The 22,758-nt window shown below is 32.7% G+C and overlaps 1 protein-coding gene across 5 annotated transcripts in view; it reads right to left on the bottom strand.

The window, feature by feature from the left end:
• LOC132727270 (phosphorylase b kinase gamma catalytic chain, skeletal muscle/heart isoform-like) overlaps positions 1–22,758 on the bottom strand; it is a 61,169-nt gene that overhangs the window by 22,353 nt on the left and 16,058 nt on the right. For 3 of the 5 annotated variants that reach the window (XM_060712697.1, XM_060712698.1, XM_060712700.1), the window contains 2 exons: positions 3,117–3,292; positions 2,304–2,358 (listed from right to left, as the gene is read on the bottom strand). In XM_060712697.1, coding sequence (XP_060568680.1) covers positions 2,304–2,358; positions 3,117–3,292 — 231 coding nt within the window. Of the gene's footprint in view, positions 1–2,303; positions 2,359–3,116; positions 3,293–11,729; positions 12,187–16,932; positions 17,196–22,758 lie in introns of those variants that run through there. The other 2 variants (XM_060712695.1, XM_060712696.1) reach the window with 2 other exon arrangements.

Genomic DNA, 22,758 nt, shown 5'->3' with positions numbered 1-22,758 from the left:
TTATTCCCTTTGTGCGGAAATTGTTTTAAAAGAAAGGCTGTTAATGTCTCAGCGACACATTAATAATTCCTTATAAAGATCTTGCATGTCAAACTGATATTGACCGATTTTAACATCCCACGTACTATAGAGTATTGAATGTCTAGCTCTACAGACTTGTCCTACATTCTGTGTCATATTATAGATTATTTCTTTAAACCAGGAATGCTTCCTTTTGAATTATATTATAACATTTCCCTACTTGAGTTTAGAACAGTTTATTTTAAATTTCTGGGTGTTCAAGAATAAAGTTTCAAAGTTGAAAAAAAAAAAAAATGAAAAAAAAAAAGAATACAGAGACTCAGCTACCCAGAAGATAAAATAAGGATTTTTTTAGTCTTTTTTTTTTCCACATATATGTTTACATAATTTACATTTTTAACATTCATCTTTATGTCTTGTGTACTAATAACCTCATCCCAATTTGAGATATATGGTAACCATTCAAAACATATTGAAGCAAAAAAACACAAAACATTCAAACCGCAATATTTAACAGAAGCATTCAAAAATATAAAAACAGGTCTGAAATAAAAAGTTATACCACATTATAATATGGTCCCAAAAAAAGTAAATATTAAATTAAGTATGGCCTAGTAAATATCATCAAAAGAAAAAAATATAAACGCAACCATTAAAGTGACTTGCCTCAGATATTTCATTACTTTTTTTGATCAAATAATTAGTTTTGAATACAAAACCATTAACGCATACAACTGATGCTCAGTAAACATATTATTTTACCGTATTGTTTCTTTTGAATGTCCCCAGACAGGGGCATTTATTACTGGCATGATCATTTACTTTGTCACGACAAGGGCATATATTAAGGGCAAGGACATTTTTAAGTGAGCATGGGCATTTATAAGGGCACTTTAAGAGGGCATTGGTATTTATAAGGGCACTTTGAGGACATTTTTAAGAGGGCATGGGCATTTATAAGGGCACTATGAGGACATTTTTAAGAGGGCATGGGCATTTATAATAGCAAGGCTGTTTATTAAGGCAAGAGCATTTATTAGGGAATGGGCACTAATTTGTGACAATGCGGTAAATAAATAAATAAATATCATTTTCCACTTAAGGGAATGTTATGCGACTGGTACTTAAAAAGAATTGATCCAAGATATCCTAAGCAGGTGTATGGGAAGCTAAATAAAACCCATTTACAATTATTGATGTAGATTTAAGAAAATCACTTTAAGGTATGGATGACGTTATTACAGAATAATTTTAAGATGCTCTCATTTTGACACTCTTAGCAGTCTTCACTTTAAAAATTATCAACAATATACTCCTACTATTAAGTTTTACATTACGGAAGATGCAAAAAAAAGTTACTTAACTTATGTATTTTATCTGGAGTAAAAATCTCAAAGCAATATTTTCCCATCTTCTATGGTACAATATGAAAATAATCAGTGGAATATACCTAATTATTTGTTTATAATTCTTTAATCAACCTTCTAATTATATGCAAAACATCTTAAAGAATATTCTAATTGCACCAGTAAGTATACTTAATTACTTTGATCTTAGACCGACATGTAAAGTGAAGGATATTATTATTTTAATGCACCCTATAATAAGAGAGGTCTAGAAAATTCAATTTAGCAACAGTTCCTGTCTTTAACACGGCAGGCAAATATGCCATATTTTGGTTCTGGCTTCAAACCAGTCGTAACAAAACAGAACATTTTCTGGGTCTATTGAAAGTCTTTTTTCACTCGATTATCAACAAATCCAATACCAGAATAGAATTCCAGACTTAATCAACAAAAGAACAAAGTCAGTTTGCAGAGACTGTGTGACATTTCCTTACAAGCTAAATTTAAATGCATGTTTATGTATTAATAAATTAGCATTGAAATTGGTTGTTGCATGTTTTATACAACAGCATTTGTATGCAACATCACTACAAATGCTGCCGCTTTATTGGTGTAGTCAACACATAAAATTTAACGTTATTTATTATCAAATGGTCAAGTCTATAACCAAGTCATACATTCTTGCCATTTTTTTTTTTTTTAATAGCAAACAGTGCAGATCTATGATTCGACGGTACAGCACGGATGTACCGGCTGATGGTTGGTCTGCACTGGTCGCTCAGGTACTCATGTATAATTATACAGTCATCGCCACCAGGCTAATGATAAATTCCAGTCAACTGCAAGCTTTCTTTACAATCAAGCTTCAATATATTAAATGTGTAAACACATGAGGTAAGGCCTGATGGTCAGTATAAATGAAATAAAATTACTTACAATTCAAAGACTAGGAAGATAAAGGTTGGAGTTTCAAAAGCATCATGGAGTTCAACTGAAAGATAAAAATATTTTTTTGTTTATAAGAAATTTATAACTTCTTTTTTTTTCAGAATGATAAAATTTAAAGCAACACTTTTTATTCACTTCAAGCACATAATTGCTGATGTGTCAATGGTAACATTAGGCTATACGTATTCATTATTGAAACAAAGATAGCATGGCTTTTCCATTACTTATTCAAACCAAGTCTGCAATTTTCCTTTAATTTTGTTTTTTTTAATGCTTTAGAGGGATCACTTTTTTCCAGATAATTTCTAACTTTTAAAGATTTTGAACACTTCATAAGCTTGCGCTAATGGACATGAAAGATATTGCACTTCTCATGGTCTCTCATCAACAGACTGTATCAAACTGAGGGAGCAATTTGTACTTATATTTTGTCCATTACTGTAGATGGATCTTCCTCTTCCAAGGATTTTTTCAAAAGAAAACAACAAAATTAACTCATAATTGACTGGAACAGAAAGTCACAGACTGATTAGCATTTGCAACATTGATAAGCCTTTGCAACCTAAGTGTACAGCCAGCCCATCCAAGCCAGCCAGCACATCCTTGAAGTCTGACCAGGTTCTATACTTTTGGTAGCTCAATTTTTGTATTTTGATATAAAATCGCTTAAATTTCTAATGAACTGTTCCAAAGTCAGGCTGTGCAAATCCATTACACAATTTCAGTAGCTATTTAAGGGTTTATGACTTCAACTAATGTATAAAGAGGAGATTTTTCTTCATATACATGTATTGTACTTACTAATTTGTTCATGGCCAGTACACATACGTAGAATGTTTATTTCTCGTATAGTGTCCTCCTTGGTCTGTTCTGCCTGGTACGAGTCCGAGCGCTCCCCACTGATGTCTATTATCTTTACGGCATATTCTTTACCCGTATTCTTTTCCGTACATCTACGAACTACGCTACTTATTCCCCTGAAATATTAAGAATATAAAATACAGAATTAACATTACTAATTTCACATTGGTGCCGTCTGATTATGGTTGACATTGTTCTAAAAATGATAAATGGTTTTGTCCAGATCGAGAGATAGACAAGTCCATTTTAGATATTTAGCATGGTCAGAGTAAAAAACAACTGCTCTACTTTGATCAAAACTGTGGCCAGATCAAACTGTGGCTACATCTAACTGTCTTACAGTGCCTTTAAGACGTTTTATAATAGAATATAATTATGATATTGTATAATTACAGACCATGTCAAATTATTCCAATACATTTAATGTTTCTGTACAGTATTATTGTGAATAAATACAAATATTTTATATCAATGATGTCTAACTTGTCATTTTCATAAAAGCATTACACCATAAACATGATACATAACTGTATATCAGATCTGTCGTCATATAAAATCTGTCAATAAGTTTCTTTTTTCATTTATGAGGAATTTTTCTTTGTTTTGAACTTGCAATTTTTTTTTTTTTCGTGGAGGTTTTAAATGGATGTATTAACCAGTTCTTACATAATAACTTTTATTGTAGAATATTACTTCATAATAAAACTTATAATATTATGTAGGCTTTTTAATAAATTTTTCAACTTGTTCTGACTTATTTGTGTTCACAATCTAAAGGGAATGATGCATTGGATGTGACACATTTATATTGTATATAGTAATAGGTTATAAATGTGTATATTTTAATGTTAATATTTGAGATCCACATCATTTTTAAACATCAATACTGTTGAGGCCATATGGTGACTTTCCAGCTCAAACAGCTGGCAGAAAATGTCACTGGTTGGTGCCCTTTTTTATATTTTTTTTCAAACAGAAAACATAAGTAGAACAACAGACATTTTGTAAGCTAGCTGAACAGCTTCCTCACATGAAAAAGATGATGGTTAAAAATAAAATCTATAGGTACCATAAAATAAATAGAGAAACTGGCACCTCTAAATTAACTTTAACAATGCAGAAAAGCAGACCGCACAACAATTCAAAAGCAGAAAGCAGACAAACAACACTTTCTGTATAATAATTGATAGACTGTCATTTATCTGATGACAAATCTACTTCTCACAACATCAACAGCCTGTGTTACACATCATTTATAAAATCCTTATTACTCCCACACAATTATGTCAGCAGTAATTGGTAAAACCATTGATATTTTCCTGAACAAAGCGCAAAAACTTCAAAGATGTCAAAAAAGCAAAAATCACAAGAAAAACCTTCTTTTATCTGCTTTACGAGGTTTGGCATTATATAGGTAACATCATTATATTCTATGACACAAAGACATAAATAACTTCTATTACTGCAGATAATTTGGGGGGAGTGGGAAAATTTAACAACTGTTGAGGGGGAAAAAAACTTTTGTGCATAAAATATCTAAATATATAATAATGCGTTTTTGAGTTATGCATACCAATATTGTTTTAAAATAAATTGAGCTTTAAATAAATATGTTTAAACTTATATTGTTCTTCTTTGGTTAAACTTTGTTTTATTTTGGTAAGAATATTACATCATTGCAGCTTTGCGGCTGGGAAATCAATTACTGTCAGAAATTTAGTGCATAAATTGTCAGTGTGCAAAAGAAAGAAATGAAGAAAGGTGCATAAGTAATCATCTCTGGAAATTCAATTGTTTTTTCCTATTTATTAAAACTAGTAACTTTTGTTTCTGCATTGAAACCAGTTACATTGATTGATATATAATATAGCATCATAATAAATTAAACACAATTAATACTGATTGATATTTAATATATTAAAATATAGCACCACAATATTAAGATTAAACACAATTAATATTGATTGATATTCACAATAAATTAAACACAATTAATATTGATTAATATATAGTATCACAATAAATTAAACACATCTACTGGTTTATTGTTGTTGTTGTTGTTTTTCCACTCCATACTGCTTTTTGGACAAGACCATCAGCCATATAGATACTCGATATAAATAACTGTTTACTGCAATGTTTGAAAAGGTCAATGTTTGGCCAACATTGTTTACATTCTCTATCAAGAAACAGTCAAGGTGTCCTGAATGTACATGGGTCAAGGGAGGTAACTTGTGTCCAGCTATCAATTATTTACACCTGAGAAGGTCACTGTAGGTGGTCATGTTTACAGTTTATCATGATGGTCAATATAATCATGGTCAAGTTGTCAACAGGTCAACCTTGAAGGTGAAACTTCAAATTGTAGTAAACAGGCCTAGTTTCTGGCCTTAAAATAGAACTGAGCTCACTCAAACTGTGTTGAAAGAATTGAATATGATAATTTGGTCTTGCAGTGAAAATATTGTTTTATATAAATAATGATCTGACATCTGAGTCTTTGAACAGCAACAAATGAATGATATCAGGTATTTTTATACTCATGAAAATTTTATTTATCTTGCTTATGTAATTTTAAAACAAGTACATTTATATCAATACAGAACATAAATTTGTAATTATTATTATAGCCAAATTATCATGGTAGATCTATAAAACTTACTGAGTAACCTTTTTTATCCATGATTATCATGATAAATTGTTTACATTAAGTGACGGAATTTTTCAAGTTACATAAGTTTCACTGTTTGATATGACTTACTTAATCATTCACTTCTGTAAAACATGTAGTTTTCGTACTAATACATTAATAATGAAAATATTTTTGCTATCTTCAACATATACAATGTCCTTAATGTATGACTTTTTACCATTACGCAACAAAAAACCCGCAAATTGACGTAAACGAAAGTTATTAAGACTATTCTATACGAGTATATGTGGGATGTTTTTGATAGTTGCATGTACATGACTATGTCAATTTCAGATGGTGTCCAATGATACATACGTAGTTAGACTTAAAGGGAGCAATTAAATGGCCTTAAAGGCAAATGCCCTACATACATGTACATTAATCCAGAAGGGGGCATCGTGACATCCCAGCCTTACCCCTCCCACCTTAAGATTAATTTAATGGCTTCCATGTCATCATAGAATATATATCATATCTCATCAATGTCCCGATATAAACTTAAGTTTTTTTTAGTGAAAATCAGAGCAAAAATTTGACAAATACCTCACCCCCTCAGAATTCTGACGAGAGCTTTAACTTGATTGACCTAACAAGAAGTCTTTCTACTAAGTGGGCTTTTAATTAAGTAGATCGGCTTTTAATTAAGTAGATCCCTTAACAATTGACCATTTGTTTGACATATTTTGGTTTCAAGCAGCAGCATTTCTGGGTCATACAGTGAAATGTGAATCATATATTTACGTTATTCCATATGAACCATGCCTACAAAACAAATCCAAACACGATTCAATTACGCTTAAAGTAATGCAGCATTAAATAAGATTAAATGGAATTAAACTGACAGAAAGAAATCCTTTATGCTAATTGAAATAATATTTCAATGGATACAAAATTTCTTTAAGCACATATAATAACTATGAATTTCCTTATTTAGCTAACAAATCTATGTCAATAAATAGACCAGGTTTACAAACATCAAATTAAAGTTTTGCAATTGAAAGAATGTAAACTGATTGGCATTGTTGCCAAAAAAATATTAACAATCAAGGAACCCTACCAGATTTAGTTTCTGGCACATTTCTGTATTAACTAGAAAACCTGTGTCATTATGAACACAAATCTTTTTACAGCAAATTGACACTTGTGAAAATTTTGAGTTTTTACTCAATGACACTGTCCCAGACTGAGATGAAAAATAAAATTCTTAGAAGAAACATAGCCTTGGGCTGTACTGAAAAATTTGTCTGAATTTAGCAACTTTCAAAGACTTCACTTTATATATAGAATAGTGGTATAGCTTCATAACATCAACAGGTAGGTATATCCAGAATTTCCTGCGATAAATATAGAGCCACACAGGCTATTTCAGTCTCCGCCAATCTAACTTTTATTTTGGATCTTATAAATTCTTACAAATAAATTTGTTCCCACTCAACAAATTTCCTTAAGTGCAACATATAAAACTTTTTTTAGGCCTCAACGGGGTAACGTCTAACCCCGTTTATTCACCCCGTAATACAGAATGAGAGGGTCGAGGTCATCCCCTTCATACCTTATAATATCTATACAATCATGTATATCACATTGTTATATTAAACTTTACAATCATGTAAAACTTGACGACAATTAAGGTCAATATGACATACATGTATGACGGACACTTAAGACTGCACTTCCGTATCAGTCATAATGGCGGAGTGCAGACTGCAGGTTATTGATGATTCAATAACTTAACCAGTTTATTGAACTGTATCACCATGCCAAGATTTTTCCACATGACTGTTTATCTGGTTAATCTCAGTGTAACTTACAGAGAAAACTTGCAAAATTGAGTGAAATTAAGAAGGTTGTGTATTAATTATTGGTTTGCGGTAATCAATATGAAGTTGATCTGACGCCAGACTGGGGCACTTTATTGTTTTGTTGTAAAGATACAGACATTCTTGGAACACTACAGAACCAGACTGGGTTATTGACCAGATCTACAATGCAGACATGCTGCTCATGTATATAGAGGTGTAACAAAGTCTCCAATTACCAACAAATCAATAGTTAAGATAATTAAGTTTTCTTTGATCTGAGAAACATGACATAGTCCATTTTTCGTGTAAAATGTTGAATTCTGCTTAAGCCGGTGCTAGGGGGCGTGGATGGTATCTTGCACTTCCATCCATGAACAGGCTCAATCAAACCGAGCCAGCAACATTTTCAATTTTGCCGTGTTGGGCTTTCTTTAGGGATTCTGCTTTTCTCTATTCATACTGTTTTGATTGTTTATATTATAAAAAATAATTGTATTTAACCTTTAACACTCTAAATATCTTAAATAGACTTGTCCATCAGATATTCAATCAAGTCAAAACCATTCAATTTTAAGGAAATTTTCAAGTTAAGAATTGACTGAATTAAGTGCAGACTGCTGTAATCAGAATGAGATGGATGGTATGGATTTGAAAGTAGGTCTACTGAATAGTGTACAGTGCAGACCATCATAAATTGTAGAGCTATAAAGACCGTAAATTCAAAGCATATGTCTTCAAATAGACTATCGGTATTAATTATTAAAAGGACCACTTTGGGAAATCATTTGTCTGTTGTTTTTTAAAGTTATACATAAACAATTACCTAGACTCACTTTCATAGTAACATGAAACAATAATATAGATAAAATCTGAATATATTAAAAATGTCTGGTCAAATCCAGTTTCAACTGTATAATGTTATCTGATTTGTCAACAGTTTTATTTCATTGATTTTAATCATTTTATATTTCATTTTTTATGGCCATAAATTTTATTTGTGTCAGTTATCTAGGCCAATGTGAATAGGAAGGGTCAAGACATTAACATCTGATATCAAATGATACCATTCTTAAAGAGCGTAAATCAATCAGAGTCTATCATTTCAAACAATGGCTGATCAAATCAATATAACTGATATATATCAGCTAATCAAGTGTAAATTAGTTAATTACCAATTGGCCATGCAATAACAGTTTTTAATGACCAGATAGCAATCTCGATATGCGTAATAAATAACATAAATGTGTAAAAGGTACAAATAATTAAGTCAAGTAGAAAATTGTAACTATAACCTACTTTTAATTACCGACAAAGTTAAGACTTTAGAAACAATCGAAGTTTCGATCTTTAGCCTTATTAATTACAGTAGTCATATAAACTATTAAACAATGGCATAAAATTTGATATCAAGGTAATAAAAATTTTTGATGTAAGGTATTCTTATTCCGGACCGCTTATTCAAAAATTCATGTTGTAATAAAAAAATTGTAAACAGTCCTAAATGTTTAATATCCAACTAGTGAAAAAAGTAATATATTATTTATACTTTATATATTATGCAATCATGACCTAGATTTTTCATACTCCATAGCCTAAGTCATGTACAACAAGAAAGAATACCACATTTCAATTATAAATCAAAGAACATCTATTTTATTTTAACAATAAACACATTGTTAATAAAATTGTTAGCCTAAAATTAAATATTATCAACAAGCAAACTGTGCACATTTATGTCCTTAAAAACACATAATTCAATAGAATAGCCTAATTTAAGGCAATTATACATTTACATATTGATTTTAAAAGGGAGCAGCTGTTCTTACTTATTTTCCTACCTTATAATAAGCTGTTGAAAAATACAAATCAAAACACCAGATGTCAGTGACTTTAAGCTGATTGTATTAGGGTGTTAAACAGAACTAGAACTGTGCGACCTAAGTATGTCATAATTTATGCTTATGAAAAACATGTAACACTTTTTTGTAGTCAAGTCTAGTCAAGTCAGCAGATGACAATTGTGATTTCTTTAAAACTTTTAATATCATTGTATAAAACTATTAAATAACTAATCTATTTATAGATTTTTGATCTCCTGAAATAATAACATTATACAATTGCACTTCTTGACAATTAGAATTGCATTGTGTGCATAATGATTATAATGTATGCACAACATGAACATGCTTATTTTGTTCAATAAAACATTTCATGCATATGCAGGAATCAATTTCAATTAAAACCTTTTTAGTATTAACAAGAGATTTTGCCTATTTTCAAGCGTGTATAATTATACATGTACATGTATGTAAATACATATCTCAAAGGAATGTTAAGTAAATGGTACTTTACTTATTATTAGTAATAATAACCCACATTTGTCTACTTGCAAGTCAAGAAGGAAACTAATATAAATGAAGCAAAATACATGTAAGGAAAATTAATAAACTGGGTTTAAGCCACTTCAACTATATATTAAAATGTCCTTAAAATAATTATGAAGAGTATAAAAATATATTTGCTCAAATATTTTTGGCATCCCCTGAAATACACAACTGATTTAGCTTATTATATAAGTAACAAGTTAACAGGGCAAAAAATGGGAAATTTACATATTACTTAATTTTAATATACAATAAGTCAATGTATTATATTCCTATTAAAACCACTTTCTATTTCAAATATTTTCTTCCTGGTTTGCTTGCAAGATCAGTATGGAAACTTGTTATACAATATAGACAGGTTGCTGCCTTCTGTTGCTTAACTTCCCCCGCCCCTCTCCTTTACGCCACCCAAACTGATTATATTACCATACAATATATTATTCCCATATATCAACATTATATAACCATGATTATTTCCCAAACCGGGTCACATGACACTCTACATTGTAAGAGACATAAAGGGACACAACTCTGGACTGGTGTGAGTCATCTTTCCCACCAGTAGAGCGAAATTTCAAGCGAAAATTCAATGGAGTTCTTACATTTATTTCTATAATTATATCAACAAATAAGCATATTTATTTCAAAAACGCTTCACAGGACATTGTCAGACCACAGAGATACTAGCTACGAATTTCATCCCAAACATTTTTGTGTTATATATAAGTGATAGCTTCTGATATTTTTTTCTGTTTATTAATTAATAAACATGTTTATTTTTCAAATCAGGACTTATGTCATTATTATTATTTATAACGTCATTTCCTGGTTTAAAATTGGGTTTTATACGTCATTATATGACGTGATGTGGTAAACAATTAATTGATCAACATCAAAGTTCAAGTATTCATCTTATATATATATATGCATTTCCTTTAATCTATGACATCATTTTTCTCTGTGTTTACGTTACAGTAGTCCAAAATGTCAAAAAGACATTGGGATAATATTTGGACAGGCAATATCTTTATGACAGTATGAAAGTCTGTTAATCAGGTCAAACCATTCATGCCTATTTGATAAGGGTATCATTATTGTAAAGTTATTATAACTGTTTTGTTGATTTTTCCAAATATTGAACATCTTGCCTTATTAGGCAAACCTGCATTTTTAAATACAGTGTCAAATATTTGTATCTTTTAAATTAATATTTCATGTTATAAAATCAATGCAGAGTATTAAGGGTTCATTTTTTTATCTGTAACAGTGATAATAAAGAATAATCCTAATATGAGATAAAAACAAATACATATATATTTAATTAATTTGGTAGCATCAGTAGTGTCAATCAAACATTTTAGCCATTAACACAAATTTGAATCATGAAAATACCAATACGATAATCTGTGATAATTTTCCATTGAAAAAAAAAATTCCATTGAAAAAAAAAAAAAAAAAAAATTATATTAGTAAGAAACATTATGTAATCTATACAATTGTACTGTAGCCCAATTCATTTGGCATGTCAGCTTGACCCAGGTTACAACAGCTGGAAATAAGGCTGTACTGCCTATCAATAAATAATATATCGTAAAACATAAAAGAAAATCTCTATCTCTCTCATTGTATAACAAGATAAAATATTAATTCAACCAAAATTTACTGAAAAACCCACCTTCCTATAACCTCATGAAGAGTGATTGAAAAGTTTTCTCCATTACTTGTGAACACAAGGTTAACATTATCTAGGGGTTGATATTTACTATCAGATGTCCCGATCCCTGGGTCAGATCTCTCCACACGAGGACATGTCTCTATATTATTATTAGGGTCCTCCATTTGTTTACGGCAATCACTAATCCCTTTGACACAATCACTGTTTTTAAAGCTAAACAGATCCTCTTTCAATGACTTAACCATAGTGTTGGCTTTACCCACCCCTATCCACTAAAACCATTCTTAAGTTGAATTCATATAATTTATATGTCCTTTTTTTAAATAAATTTCCTTAAAAAAAATTCTCTCACAGCTTTAAGAAGTTCAATGTATTATAAATCCCAATAAATCAACTCTAAATATTAATCCTTATATATTCACAAACTATTAAATGATTACTCCATATCACACTTGTGTTCAATGGTATACATGCTCTAACTGAATTCTACACAAGTCATAGTAGTATCTATGTGTATACATTAATCAATCAACCAATCAGAGCTGCCAAAAGAAGTAGAGCATGGAAAAACGCCTTAGCCAATCAGCAGAAGTTTTACATGCACTATCCTACTTAAGAGCCAATCAGACGCCTGCACTCTCACACACCTTTCTCAGGAGAAGAATGTAAACAACCAGATGTTGAATGGGTGTATGATGAAATTTCTAGTATTAGTGGAAAAGAGACTGGGTCACGAAAAGTCGGTGAAGATAGTTGAAAAGTTTAAAACAGTAACATTCTATTACAAGCACCAAATTTTCTACACATTGTGTTAAAAATGTTGTACAAGTGTAGTTATAAAGTATTTAACTGAATAATGTTGTACAAGTGTATGTTATAAAGTATTTAACTGAATAATGTTGTACACGTGTTGTTATAAAGTATTTAACTGAATAATGTTGTACAAGTGTAGTAAAATTACACATTATAAAGTATTTAACTGAATCAGATATGGCAAAATCAATTTATAATGGACATCCACATGTTATAAACAATACATCATTTCTGTTCTGACCCTAAAATATAATTAAACACCAGCTCATCTGTTATCACATTGTGTAAATTCAAGCAAGTCTTCTAACAGCAACTCTCTGAAAGATGTTGAGAAATTTTATAACTTATTCTGTTCAATATAATTTACATGTTGAAATTGTATTTTTACACTGATAAACAAATTAAGTTGCTTCATTGTTAAAAATAGGGACACAAAATCAGGAAAAATATTCATAATCTGTTAAATGAATTATTATAATTAAGTTGTTCTAAACTAAGTATTATGCTTTCTAATCTTGGCATTAATCATGTAAAACAGGTAATTAAATTAGATTGCTATGTCAGTCACATTCAGAAGTCTGCAAATCATTACCTAAGTGCAGAAACAGGTTTAGTTCTTCTAAATTAAATAGGAGTCAACAAGTTATTGCATTAAGGTGATGAAATGTAGTACACAGGTACACAGGTGCACTAATGTACCAAAAATGTCTCTGCAACTTTCATTTTATTTAGAAGCAGGTACTTTACCTATTTGCACTGTTTAATATGTATTAACATTCTTATCTGGTAGAAAAAAATGCACTTCATTTCTGTTACATAACTCTGACATTATCATTACCTCTGAATGATGTCATATAAAATTTTTATACAGCATATCATTTGCACTGACCTAGTTACCGATATTCTTTCCTATTAATTACAAAATATGGTCATATTTCATGATTAAATAAAACCTTTATAATACATTTGAGAGCAGATTGCCTTAGTGCACTGCTCTATACAGTGATAATTGCTTTTGCATCAAGGGTGTGAAGTGTTTTTGAAAAGCCAAACTTGACAAATTGCCAGCATTTAGACAATAACAGACTTGACAAATTGCTTACTGCCTGAATGGTTTAAGTCTGTTACTGGGTATTTCTTTTAAAAGGTGGACAACCAAAGACTTGACAAATTGCTTACTGACTGAATGGTTTTAGTCTGTAACTGGGTACTTCTTTTAAAAGGTGGACAACCAAAGACTAGACAAATTGCTTACTGACCTGTTACTGGGTACTTCTTTTAAAAGGTGGACAACCAAAGACTAGACAAATTGCTTACTGACCTGTTACTGGGTACTTCTTTTAAAAGGTGGACAACCAATGACTTGACAAATTGCTTACTGACCTATTACAGGGTACTTCTTTTAAAAGGTGGACAACCAAAGACTTGACAAATTGCTTACTGACCTGTTACAGGGTACTTCTTTTAAAAGGTGGACAACCAAAGACTTGACAAATTGCTTACTGACGTGTTACAGGGTACTTCTTTTAAAAGGTGGACAACCAAAGACTTGACAAATTGCTTACTGACCTGTTATTGGGTACTTCTTTTAAAAGGTGGACAACCAAAGACTTGACAAATTGCTTACTGACGTGTTACAGGGTACTTCTTTTAAAAGGTGGACAACCAAAAGACTTGACAAATTGCTTACTGACCTGTTATTGGGTACTTCTTTTAAAAGGTGGACAACCAATGACTTGACTAATTGCTAACTGACATGTTATATGGTACTTCTTTTAAAAGGTGGACAACCAAAGATTTGACAAATTGCTTACTGACCTGTTACTGGGTACTTCTTTTAAAAGGTGGACAACCAAAGACTTGACAAATTGCTTACTGACCTGTTACTGGGTACTTCTTTTAAAAGGTGGACAACCAAAGACTTGACAAATTGCTTACTGACCTGTAACTGGGTACTTCTTTTAAAAAGTGGACAACCACAGACTTGACAAATTGCTTACTGGCTGAATGGTTTAAGTCTGTAACAGTTATAGTGGGTATTTCTTTGAAAAGATGGACATTCACAGTCTTGGCAAAATGCTTTCTGGGTCTGTAACTGGGTACTTCTTTTAAAAGGTGGACAACCAAATTTTTAGACTTGACAAACTGACATTTATGAATGCCTGGAGATTGTTACACTTTGTTCTTGTACACCTGGAACATGGAACACTGGCTTCTTGCAAACTTGGAGACTGATACATTAGGCTTATATATACATAGTGCAATGGCATATGCACACTTGGAGACTTGGAGAATGTACATTAAGAGTCTGGTACACTGGCTAAGGTATACTAAGAGACTGGTACACTGCCTAATGTACACTTGGAGACTGGTACACTGGCTAATGTACACTAAGAGACTGGCAAACTGGCTAATGTAAACTAAGAGACTGGGAAACTAGCTTCCTGCACACTTGGAGACTGGTACACTGGCTAATGTACACTAAATGACTGGTTAACTGACTAATTTACACATAGAGACTGGTAATCTAGCTTCCTGCACACTTGGAGACTTGTAAACTGGCTAAAGTACACTTGGAGACAAATACTCTGGCTAATGTATACTAAGAGACTGGTAAACTGGCTAATGTACACTAAGAGGCTGGTAAACTGGCTAATGTACACTAAGGGACTGGTTAATTGACTAATGTACACTAAGAAACCAGTATTGCAGCTTCCTGCACACTTGGAGACTGGTAAACTGGCTAATGTACACTTGGAGATTGATAATCTGGCAAATGTACATTTGGAAACTAATACACAGACTAATTTACACTAAGAAACTGGTACACTCTCTAATGAACACTTACAGACTGGTAAAACTGGCTAATGTACACTGAAGACTGATACACTGGCTAATATACACTAAGAGACTGGTAAACTAGCTAATGTACACTAAGATACTGGTAAGCTGGCATAGGTACTAACTAAGAGACTGGTAATCTGGCTTTTTCACACTTTGAGATTGGTACACAGGCTAAAGAACACTTGGAGACTGGTAAATTGGCTAAAATCTACACTAAGAGACTGGTAAACTAACTAATGTACACGTAAGAGACTGGTAAACTTGCTAATGTACAATAACAGACTGGTAAATTGGCTAATGTACACTTAAAGACTGGTAAACTGATTAATGTTTGCTAAGAGACTGGTTAACATGCACGCTAATGTACCCTAAAGAGACTGTTAAACTGAATAATGTACACTGAAATACTGGTAAAGTGGCTAATGTACACTGAAATACTAACTGGATTCTTGCACACTTGGAGACTGGTGCTCTGGCATATGCACAGTTTGAGACTGGTACACTGACATATTCACACTTGTGAGTTCCTTGCATTGGCTAAAACACATTTAGATATTAATGCACTGGCATAAATAATGCACATTTAGAGAATAGTGGCGTGTGCACATTTGGAGATTAGTGCACTGGCATATATAATCTATGACACTGGGCACTGGCTTATGTACACCTGGAGATCAGACAGTGCACTTGATTTTGCACAGTTAAAGACTGGTGCACACTCTGACATAATTATGTACATTGGAAACTGATGCACTTGCATACTGGTGCACTGGCATATGTACACTTGGAGATGATGCACTGGCTTATGCACACTTGATGATGCACTGGCGTATGCACACTAGAAGATGCACTAGCGTATGCACACTTGATGATGATGCACTAGCATATGCACACTTGAGGATGATGTACTGATGTATGCACACTTCAGACTGGTGCACTTCCTGGCATATGAACAAATATAGCCTGGTGCAATGGTTATGCATATTTGTACACTGATGTACTAGTTTATGAACACTTGTACACCTGGATAATGGTAAAATGACTTTTTGAACTCTTGAGAATGATGCACTGGCTTATGCACACTTGGAGAATGGTACATTGGCTGATGCGCACTTGGAAACCATGCACTGCCAGTGCCTGGCATATGCACACTATTACACTATTTTATGCACACTTGGTGACTGGTGCAATGACTAATGAACTCTTTGAGATGGATACACTGGCATATGCACACTTTGAAATTTGACAAAGGGGCATAGGCACTGCCTGGCATATGAAAGAAAAGAAGAGACTGGTGCACTGTGTTATGCACAACTTAAGAGACTCAGGTGCAACTCTTTTTGCTATATTGGAAACTGGTAAAAAATCTGCTTCTTTTTAAAACTTCTCTTGTGCATGCAGTCTCAATACACTCAATACATATCTTACATCGCCTTTGCTTGCAAATTATGCATAGTTCAATAACCAAAGACTGACATTAATCCGTTGAAAAAATAAAATGTTTAATAAACAGAAAAGAGTTTAAAATGAAAAAATCTATCAATACCTTCCTAGAACTTCACTGATATATAAGGTGGATTCCCCATGCTCTGTCAGGAAAGAGACGGTAATTTCCCCGAATGTTCCAGTATCCTTCAGTAGAGTGTCATGAGGTTTAAGAAGGCTTGCAAGAGAATCCAATTTGTCCTTATTTGCCACATGATTACCTCTTTTAGAACGACATTTGGTACCTTTTAAAAGTTTCAGCTTTTTCTGTTTTATACTGTCATTGATTGTACTAGGCCTGAGAGGCATTTTTTAATCTTCAAACTTTTATCCAAAGTGTAAAAGAGAATTGTCACAGAATTTACAACAATTTGTTTGCAGACATATGTAAATACTCATGCACATCTAAAAATTATCCATATCCGAACACTGTTACACTTTTACCACTAACCATCCAATTAAAAAGTCCAATAATATTAGGAAATATGCAATTTTCAACAAAATTTATATAAATAGATTTGAGAAGTCAAAATCATTCTTTGCAAAGTTAAATAAGCAGTAAACCAGCTCAATATCAGCAGTTAAACCTGTGAAAACTGCACTTAAATAATTATTTTGTAGACTTGCTTCAGTTACTTCTGCTATGTTATAATCACAACACAATATGTATATCAGATTTACAAATTCAATGAACACATTCATTTAGATAAAATACCACTATTTTCAAGTATACTTTTAAGTGTATGTCCTTAAAGCATGTTTTAAGTGTTTGAACTTCAAAATAAGATTTTATTTTAGAAAGAAAATATTGCACATACGGCCAGTAGTATAATAGAGCCAGGCAAGCCTAACGACCAGTGAATTTAACTGGCTCTATAATTTTGGCTAAATAACTTTAAAATTTCATCTTAACATCCCTTAAATTTACAATGAGCAGGTCAAAACAATGGAAGCTGGACATATTCATTTTAGACATTTAGCAGATGAAGGGTAAACAAAATTAATATGCCATCAGTCTTCTTAAGCCAGGCCAGCCTGCACTTCTATACAAGGGGGCTTCTCTGATATCTGACATCCGGTCTGTACTTATTTCAAAGAATGACAATTTCATTTTACAGCACCAGAAAGGTGTTTAACTTAAGCCTTTAAATCCTTAACCCTCCTCCAACTGAATATCTTCTCTTGTGGGTCTGGACAAAACCATTTATTGTTTTGAAGGCTAATATTCACAATGACTATTTACTGAATAGCAAACAGTGTAGACCATGATCAGATGGCATGGATGTGATGGATGATCTTGGTCTGCACTGGTTGTTATGGTTATATTCAGTAGTTACTAGTAGGCTAAAGGGTTAATCTGCTAAATGTCTAAAATGTGCTTTCCTGGCTTTCATTTTTGGGACTGTGCAATAACAATTTTGAGGATATCAAATAAACTGACAGTGTAGGGCCTGGTCAGGTTTGATGGGGAAAGTTTATCAATATCATCAAAAACACAAATAAAACCATTTTAGCAGTCTTCCTTTTATAAATCTAATGAAAGATGACTCCGCGCATATTTTAAATCAGTCAACAAACTAACACTTTTCATGTTCTTTTCAAAACTGAACAGAATTATGAAAACATGTTTCCATCAAAGCAGGAAGATTATCAAGGTATTACATATTATACTTTATAGCAAGTCTATGCACCTGTCCTACATAATACACATTTCATTCAACGTGAGTTCTATAAATAACTTCAACTATCACTGCATGTAGGTCACCGTACCAGTAGTGTGTGTGTCAGTTTAACCAATAGGGTTACAGGGAGTTTATTCTCATAGATATATATACACAAATGCTTTAACTATATTTTTTTAATTTTTTTGGTCTTCTTTAATAACATGAAGTGAAAATCAGATCAAATATTATAAATTTATAATCATATAACATTAATTTGGTTAACTAACAGAAAATTAGTAAGATAGAGGACATTTACAGTAAACAAATAATTCGGTCAGTGGATTGATTTTTTCCGTCTTCTCTGCTATGTAAATTTAGGGTATGATACAATAAGTGTCTATCTTATAAAGCAATGTCAGAGCATTTACATTTATCTGGTACCAACTCCTTAAAACTTCTTATGTATGTGGGTTGAGAAAATAGTAGAAGAGAATTATAAATGTCTGATTAATATAGGGCAATTTCTCCTTTTACTTGGTGGAAGATGTAAGGCAAAAAAAAAAAGATATTTTCCTGTACCAGAATTTGAACTGCTGAACTGTGGAAAATAAGTTAAATTAACTTAGGGATGGGAACATAATACATTAAGCTTCTGTATACTGAGGTGAAACTTCATACCATTTAGTTGGTATAAACAAACAAGAGGGCCATGATGGCCCTGAAGTCACTCACCTGTATATAGCGCCCCCACACCCCCTGGCAGGGCCAATTTTAACCCAAAGGCTTTTATTTGAACAAACTTGGTAGACACCCATAAGAAGATGTTTCATGCTAAACATCTAAATCTAGCTGATTGGGTTTCTTAAAAGAAGATTTTTTAAGTTTTTACTATACACATATAGTTATTAAATGACACCCATGGGGCGGGGCCAGTTTTGACCCCAGGGCTTTTATTTGAACAAACTTTGTAGACACTTACTAGAACATGTTTCATGCTTAATATCTAAACTCTAGCTATTTGGGTTTTTTTAAAAGAAGATATTTAAGTTTTTGCTATACACAAATAAGGAAAATCAATGACCACCAGGACGGGGCCAATTTTGACCCCAGGGCTTTTATTTGAACATACTTGGTATACACCCATTAGAACATGTTTCATGCTAAATATCTTAGCTCTAGCTCTTTGAGTTCTTTCAAAGAAGATTTTTTAAGTTTTTACTATATGCATAAAAGGAAAATTAATGACCCCCTGGGGCGGGCCAATTTTGACCCCCCGGCTTTTATTTGAACAAAATTGGTAGACACTTATTAGAAGATGTTTCATGCTAAATATCTTAGCTCTAGCTCTTTGGGTTCTCTAAAAGAAGATTTTTTAAGTTTTTCCTATATGCATAAAGGGAAAATCATTGACCTCCTGGGGCCAGGCCAATTTTGACCCGCGGTTTTTATTTGAACAAACTTGGTAGACACTCACTAGAAGAAGTTTCATGCCAAATATCTAAGCTCTAGCTCTTACGGTTTTTTAAAAGAAAATTTTTTTAAAGTTTTTACTATACACATATAGTTAATAAATGACACCCATGGAGCGGGGCCAGTTTTGACCCCAGGGCTTTTATTTGAACAAACTTTGTAGACACTTACTAGAAGATGTTTCATGCTTAATATTTTAAATCTAGCTATTTGGGTTTTTTCAAAAAAAATTTTTAAGTTTTTGCTATACACAAGTAAGGAAAATCAATGACCCCCAGGACGGGGCCAATTTTGACCCCAGGGCTTTTATTTGAACATACTTGGTAGACACCCATTAGAACATGTTTCATGCTAAATATCTTAGCTCTAGCTCTTTGGATTCTCTAAAAGAAGATTTTTTAAGTTTTTACTTTATGCATAAAGGGAAAATCAATGACCCCCCTGAGGCGGGGCCAATTTTGACCCCAAGGCTTTTTTTTTTTTTAACAAACTTGGTAGACACTTACTAGAAGATGTTTCATGCCAAATATCTAAGCTCTAGCTCTTACAGTTTTTTAAAAGAAGATATTTAAAGTTTTTTCTTTCGGTTGCCATGGCAACCAGAGTTCTGCATGGATTAAATTCTTTGAACAATTTTTAAAGGTGACCACTCAAGGAACATTCCTGTGAAGTTTGGATGAAATTGGCTTAGTGGTTTAAGAGGAGATGTCACTTAAAGTAAAAGTTTACAGACGGACGGATGTTGGATGAAAAGCGATCACAAAAGCTCACCCTGTCACTTTGTGACACGTGAGCTTAAAAGATGATGGTTAATTAAAAATACCAAATACCAGTGTCTAATTAATGTATAAGAATTGCTAGGTCAGTATATAAGGGTTTTTTATGAGAAATAGAGAAGATACCTTCATTTTAAGCCTAGCTCTTATGCTTAATTGACCCTGACCTTCACATGCATATCAAACTCATTAAGGTTATAAAGTAATAAATATGCTACATAACTTAAAAAATGACTTGAGCAAAAAAAATGCAACAGTTACGGAAAGTAGAAAAATCTATTTCAAGTACTGGTGTCCTTGACACCTTGAACATCAAATTCCTTTTGAGGGTAAAGCTTCTATCATAATGGCCATTTTCATACAGAGGCCAAGTAAGGCTCCAAGAAGGCCAATGGCAGTCCACAAAAGGCTCCACTGAGCCCTTAAAAAATCGCGGAGAACCTAACCCATATTATTAAAATTTCGACCGGTTTCAAAGCCATGTCAATGGAATATGAAAATATCTGAGGTGGTACACAAACTTTAATGTAAATTAAAAGTCGAAAAATGGAAATAATTCTGTCAATATGCTTGATAGCATTACTTTCTCCTATATAAAGGTTGGGGACATGATAATGAACAAGTGCGCAAAGTTTCAAAGCCACATGACAATGTACTTGGAATATATTTCAGGTGGTACGCAAACTTAAATGTAAATTCTATGTCGAAAAAGGGGAATACTTCTGTCAAAATACTTAATAGAGTTACCTCCTCCTGTCTCCAGGTTGGGGCATGATGGTTAACTAGTGTGCAAACTTTCAAAGCCATACATCATAGGTGGTTCACAAACTTGAACATAAGTGGTTACACTGACACTCGGGGTGACTAGAATAGCTCTACTTATTCTTATGGGATAGTCGTGCTAAAAATTTTGGTAAGTTCTTATAGTGACTAAGAATGACCACTTATCTGATAACTAGAAACGTGTCCAAAGAACACGGATGCCCCCACACGCCACTGTTCTGTCAATCTTATGACTCTAGGTCAAATATTTTTGGACTACATGTGCCACAAGTTGAAAACTTAAAATCAACAAAGGGCCATAATTCTGTTAAATTTGGTCGCAGCAAAAATTCCTTCCTTTACTACCATCTACACTTTAAGGTTATCCATCCCAGAAAGTTTAAGCAAAATCTGCCATCCGATTTAAGAGGAGTTGCGTTCACAAAATTTCTACAAAGCATTTAGTGAAGAAATCAACAAAGGGCCATAATTCTGTTAAATTTGGTAGCAGCAAAAATTCCTTCCTTTAGTACCATCTACACATTAAGGTTGTTCATCCCTGGAAGTTTAAGCAAAATCTGCCAACCAGTTTAAGAGGAGTTGCGTTCACAAAATTTCTACATAGTATATATAGTGAAAAAATCAACAAAGGGCCATAATTCTGTTAAATTTGGTCCCAGCAAAAATTCCTTCCTTTACTACTATCAACACATTAAGGTTTTCATCCCTGAAATTTAAGCAAAATCTGCCATCCGGTGTAAGAGGAGTTGCGTTCACAAAATTTCTACATGGTATAAAGTGAAAAAATCAACAAAGGGCCATAATTCTGTTAAATTTGGACACAGCAAAAATTCCTTCCTTTACTACCATCTACACATTAAGGTTGTTCATCCCTGAAAGTTTAAGCAAAATCTGCCATCAGGTTTAAGAGGAGTTGCGTTCACAAGATTATGGGACATACAGACGGACTGATAGACGGACAGACAAGTGCAACGCTATATGCTCCCACTTTGTGGTGGCATAAAAACTTAATCATCTGCTGTTCAAATATACATGTACATGTATTATGTAACATTGGATCAAACAATGTATCTTATACTTGCAACCAACTTCTATGTATAATTCATAAGTGGTGTGTTGTTATGTTTAATTGTATGTATAGACCTTCCATTATAGACCAAGTCACTTTATAATAAGAGCTTGTTAACCCTACTT

The sequence above is a fragment of the Ruditapes philippinarum genome, unplaced genomic scaffold (genome assembly GCF_026571515.1).
Source record: "Ruditapes philippinarum isolate M1 unplaced genomic scaffold, ASM2657151v2 ctg756_1_1_1_1, whole genome shotgun sequence".
In the NCBI taxonomy this organism is placed as follows: domain Eukaryota; kingdom Metazoa; phylum Mollusca; class Bivalvia; order Venerida; family Veneridae; genus Ruditapes; species Ruditapes philippinarum.
The sequence above is the reverse complement of the archived record's forward strand: the minus strand, read 5'-3'. Positions and strand labels throughout refer to the sequence as shown.